This window comes from Salvia splendens, chromosome 2 (assembly GCF_004379255.2).
Source record: "Salvia splendens isolate huo1 chromosome 2, SspV2, whole genome shotgun sequence".
In the NCBI taxonomy this organism is placed as follows: Eukaryota; Viridiplantae; Streptophyta; class Magnoliopsida; order Lamiales; family Lamiaceae; genus Salvia; species Salvia splendens.
In genome coordinates this window covers 31614772-31620168 of record NC_056033.1, presented here as the reverse complement: position 1 = coordinate 31620168, position 5397 = coordinate 31614772, and the positions used below count along the sequence as shown (strand labels likewise).

Here is a 5397-nt window from a genome sequence, read left to right as displayed (position 1 = left end):
ACCGGCACGCCAATTTTTCGCGGACGCCGGTGCTGACGCCCAACCATTGCAGCCGGCGTCGGCGAAATCGGCGTCAAAATCGGCGTGCCCACGCCGATTCTCACGCCGATCTGCACGGCGCCATTGTAGCCCCGGATCAGCGTCATACCGGCGTCAAATTTTTAATTTTTTTTTAATTTTTCGAAACACTATACACACGCGTTTGTGGAATGTCGACTGCATTGCTGATATAATGTACGCCTGTATTATCATGCACAACATGATTGTCGAAGATGAAGGTGTACAACTGACTAATTGGGCCAACGACGATAATGAAGTAGGTCCAAGCCACGGCGTCGCCGCCGCCAACGTACGAGGTGGGGTACCTCACGATGAAGAAGCCCTCCTCCAAGCACATGCCGACATGCGTCAAACGGATACTCATATTCGACTCCAAAATGATTTAATTGAAGAGTTGTGGGTGCGAAGGATTGTAAGGCGTTAGTTTTTATTTAAAATTATGTATTTTTTTAAATGTACTTTTTAATTTAAATGAAAATAGTATATTTTCGTGTATATGTGTTGTATATTTAATTCCGTATTTTGTGTGATTGTTAATTGTTTGTTTTTCATAATTGAGTGATGTGGTTGGGCTCCAGTTGCTTATCCAGTTGCATGTTCAGATGATGTGGCAGGAGGATATGTTCAGATAATGTGACAAGAGGATTTTAGTGCTGATGATGTGGCAGTGGCAAGGTTATGAGAGGGCTATTGTATGTCCAGAACCACTGGAGATGCGGCTAGGATGAAAACCAACACGCTTAAGTAATTTAGTTTGAGTTTGTGTTCTCATGAGTCAAAACCACGCAAAATATCCCCAAAACAACCAAAAATTTTCTCCAGAAAATTAAAAACTAAAATAGAAGAAAAGGAAAGCTAAATGCGAATCGAATCGAATCGAATCGAATCCGATCTTGATGCAACTGGAATTTCCCGCTGACAAATTGATTTGGTGCTAGGGTTTGGAACTTCTGATTCTCCGTTCTTGTTTGGTAATCGATCAAACCACCGACGACTGAGACCTCTTCAAAGTCATGTTTAAGAATTTCTGGTAATCAGTCTCTGTGAAATCTCTCTCTCTTTTTTCTTTTGCTCAAATGAATCCGGTGACCTACCAATAAGTAAAGCATGTTAGAGATGCCATGATTGGTGGAGAGTTCTCATTTGTTGAAATTTATCTGCCTCTATCGGTGAAAAGAACGGCTTCGAGACCAATTGTTAACGAATTTTTAGTCTCTGGTGTGACAGAATTTTAATTTGCTAACGCTAAGTTAGGCGTATTTGTTTTATTTTTCCAGTATTGCTTGCATTCGATTTTATAGATTCTCAATACAGAAGTATTAGGGTAGACAATCGCTCTTTTTTCTTTAATTAATGTTATTATCTATTCTGTTCCTTTTTTGTCGGAGTTACAGTGTTTGTAATGTGATATTGCAGTATACCTGTTGAATATTTTCAATCGAGATGAATATTTTCAAATAACTTGTGGTGATGTTTAGGATTTCGGCTCTTTTAGCTAAACATTTTTACATGGATTTGTGATGTGCTATCATCCTCAATTTATGTCATGCTTTTTCAGCAATGTGCCAAGCAAAAGAAAAAAGTGGGAAGATATAACTTTGATTTGTTGGTTAAATCTCTCCACAGGGGCTCTCAGGAGCCGCAACCTCAGTCCCGTCCTCAGGAAGTACCCACAGACTCATGGTATCCACCTTCTGTCATTAGTTCATCCAGTTCCTCACGCCCCACAACACCTGGATCCAGTACATCTGGCAACTTTGGCATATCAAGACCAACAGACCAACAAAATTCTTTGTCAAGCGTTTCACCTGCAGAGGCTGCAGGCATCATTGCTATGTTGAAAAATAAGAGGTGACCACTCTATTTATTTTATTAGTACTCCATATTTTTATGGCTGCCCTTGTACATGGCCTTATCTGTTAGATGCTACATTAAAGGGGCACCTAATTTTTTATCGAAGATATTACGCTCCTTTCGAATTTGGGAAATGTATGAGCTACTTGCAAAGGAGTAATAATTTTCTGCCCATGAAACTGGTAAAATGTGCTCTCACGTTTGCAATTAATTGGTCTGTCTGTATATCTTGCACCGAAGTTCTAGCAAATGAATAAGAGGATCTTCTCCTAAGCTATTTTCCTTATCTATCTGCCCAGTAGAAGGATACATACAAATGTTAATGAATGGTTTTAGTTTATAGCGTGGGACAGTTTCTCATTGTTATCTTTGTTGACTAACAATGTCAGTGTTGATGAGCTGAGAAAGCTTCTATCAGACAAGGATGCTTATCAGAATCTTTTGTATTCTCTGGAACCTGTCAAAACACAAAATAGGGTGAGTTGCACTTCAGACTGTTTTCTAATGCTAAATTCTGTATGCATTTTTTTATTTTACTTTCAAGAGTGTAGAATGCTTATATATATAGGCTGTCAAAAAGTATATACAAGGTAGTATCTGAAGTAGTTGAAGCATCACATCTGGTGCTTAGAATACTCCTTGTGTATGTTGTTATCACCTTGGGAAATAGTAAACATTGATAAAGATAATACGGTTTTGCTATTTTGCATTTGATCATGTGTATCTTCTCATGATATATATGTTATGTACTCCATTTCTTTTGAAAGTTCTTCAACAAGTAGTTGGTATAGAGACATCCTATTTCTGTTTCCTGACTCTCTTGATTTCTAGTTCCTGCTGATCTTGAAAAGTGGTAGGTCTTTATTTGCAATTTTTTGTGTGTTGCTATATGCATATAATGAGAATGTGGAATCTCATTCTCCACTCTATTTTGTTTTTATCCAAGATTATCCTTGTAGTTAATCACAGCATGCTAAGATATGCAGTCTACTTATATAAAAGACACATCATTATGTCTTCCTTGCTCTTTGAAGTCTGCGGAATTGGACCTGTATTTTAGGTTTTTTTACTTTGACTAGATTATACTATGAGTTTCCTAGTTTTTGAATTCAGTGACATTATGTAGCTATTCATTATAGAGACTTTGTATAACTGTTCATGAAATTTCTTTATTTATAGTTCATCTAATGCTCATTCATTTGCGAATGTCGATTCTCACTTCCCTGCCTTAATACATGTTTCGCGTTTGTTCTGTTAAGATTGCCTTCTCAGCAAATTTTGGTTTTGCCATTGCCCTTAATGACCTCCATCTTGTTGTATTTATTCAATCAGGTCAGAGATGAACTCAGGAATGAAACACTGCAGCTAGCAAGTAAGTTTTCTGTTCCACACAATTTGCAGTAGCGTCGTTGTTTCATACTATAAATGATTAATTTTTCCGAGTCCAGGAGATAATCTGGAAAAAGAACCACGTATAATGGAGCTAAGGAACCAGGTAAATTTTATAGCCTTACGTTGTGTTTACTGTTGCTATAATTGAATCGGTATTAAAACTCACAAGTGCATGTAGTCTCCACATGGATTGCAAACTAAATTTTATGCTTATTTGATATTCTAATTCAATTACTTAAACTAAGAAATACACCCTCCGTCCCCCATTGTGTGTCCTACTTTTCCATTTTGGGATGTCCCTTATTAAATGTCTCATTTTGCTTTTCCTATATTTGGTAAATGGACCCCAAAATGGTGGCTGACTTTCTCCCCTGTTTCAGCTACTCTTCCTTGATATCAGAGTGATGATGTGACTGATAACTAGATGGATTTGATTGTTGTGGCCGATTCCATTAGGCATAGGAGCTAGTTTACCAAATTTAGCTTGTAGAATGACCAAGTTGCTCTTTTTCTTTTAAATTGCATTATTTAATCTCCTTGTTGACTCGACATGTTTTGATTAGCTAACTATGTCAGTTTACTGTAAAAAAATTATAAATATTACCTAAACCATCCTAAAAAAATGCTCAAGTAGTGACTGGAATATTGAATTTCCTCTTGAAGTTTTGTCGATTCATAGTATACTCTTCTTATTTGCATACACACTATACGGTATATCGAAAAAGTAATGGAAACTGATAAAAAAAGTAATGCTAACTGACTTAGGGTAAAATGTTGCACTTATTCCTGCACAAAACCAGCCTACTCACTTCCTTTCTCCAATTATATGTGAAAATAGCATGTTTTGACCTCATTTTTCATAGATATCGAGTATCGACCCTACAGAGAAGAAAAACAATAAGAGAAACACAAAACACAACAAAGGAAAGAATGAAAGAAAACAACGAAACTCACACATCAACTCTATTATAATAGCTTAAAAAGAAGTAAAATAACTCTTCTACAAGAGTTACCATTCACTAGCATTTGTTCTTTAACTTCTAGCTTCCTAGTTTCAAAAGGGACTATATTCACCTATTTGGTTTCTGTCTTTAGTGTAGAATAATCCGAACTACAGAGTTGGCTGCTGCTCAAGAAAAATTGCATGAACTGGAAAGAAAGAAGGATGAAACTCTCAGATACTATTCTCCCTCATCACTCATCCATCGACTTCAAGGTACTCTAGACAATTGAGTTTCACTTTCATCTGCTTTTCTTTTTTCCTTTATGCCCTATGACAGATATTTCATGTATATTGTTTCTCATCATCAATATTTTGCTTCACATTTCATGATTTCTTTTTCTGTGATCTTTTTTCTCATGACACTAATTAGCTTGCTAAAGCAGAACAGTAGTATATTTTATTCAAATCTGACCTCCTTGAATAGGTATTAGTGCATTAAACTGAGTTGTTATTTTACTATACCAGATGCAATGAGTAAAACCGAAGAGGAGTCTGAAGCCCTGCACCAGCAGCTCCTTGATAGAGAAATTGATCTTTCAGCCTTTGTACAGAAATACAAGAAGATGCGACATACTTATCATAAACGCGCTCTTACCCACCTTGCAGCCAAGACTACTGCAACCGGCTGAAATGCTATGCTTTTGGAAGCTGGCCGCTTCTCGCCTCGTCCTCTTTGTACAATTGTTCTAGTAATGTAATACAATTGTTGCTTACCTTTTTTACATATGAAATTTCAAATTGTGGAACAGATTTTGGACATTCCTCAATTAAATCTGCCAAAGTCCAGATAGTCTGTCAAATTCTGTCTTCTATAATGTGTAATCGGATATTGAACTTCGTTTGCTTGTTTTTCTGCTTGTTACCTCAGTAAGTCGTGCTGCATTTATTCTTTCTTTGATCTACATACTATACACAATACATATAATGCAAAAGGGTCTATTTATGTTACTTGTATACTATGATTAAATCATGAATAGAAGCCAGTATTATTTTCCAACCATTCGTGTCAGAGATTTGACCACGTTAGAGCATCCCCATCGGTGCTCGTCAGTAAGGACGGCGTCAGTGCCGTCGGCGCAGTATGCAGG

General features: G+C 37.0%; 1 protein-coding gene across 1 annotated transcript; it reads left to right on the top strand.

Moving 5' to 3' along the window:
• The first annotated feature begins 834 nt into the window (after positions 1 to 834).
• On the top strand, positions 835 to 5180 carry LOC121792196 (vacuolar protein-sorting-associated protein 37 homolog 1-like). The gene is made up of 7 exons (XM_042190052.1): positions 835 to 1090; positions 1687 to 1911; positions 2304 to 2391; positions 3247 to 3286; positions 3363 to 3409; positions 4402 to 4522; positions 4775 to 5180. Exons 1-7 carry the CDS (start codon positions 1074 to 1076, stop codon positions 4936 to 4938), a joined length of 702 nt encoding a protein of 233 aa, XP_042045986.1. The 5' UTR covers positions 835 to 1073; the 3' UTR covers positions 4939 to 5180.
• The last annotated feature ends 217 nt before the right edge of the window (positions 5181 to 5397 follow it).

Coding starts and splice junctions, on each gene's coding strand:
- LOC121792196 (XM_042190052.1), top strand. Junction 3,287..3,362: donor TGAAACACTGCAGCTAGCAA/GTAAGTTTTCTG, acceptor TTCCGAGTCCAG/GAGATAATCTGGAAAAAGAA. Junction 4,523..4,774: donor ACTCATCCATCGACTTCAAG/GTACTCTAGACA, acceptor TTACTATACCAG/ATGCAATGAGTAAAACCGAA.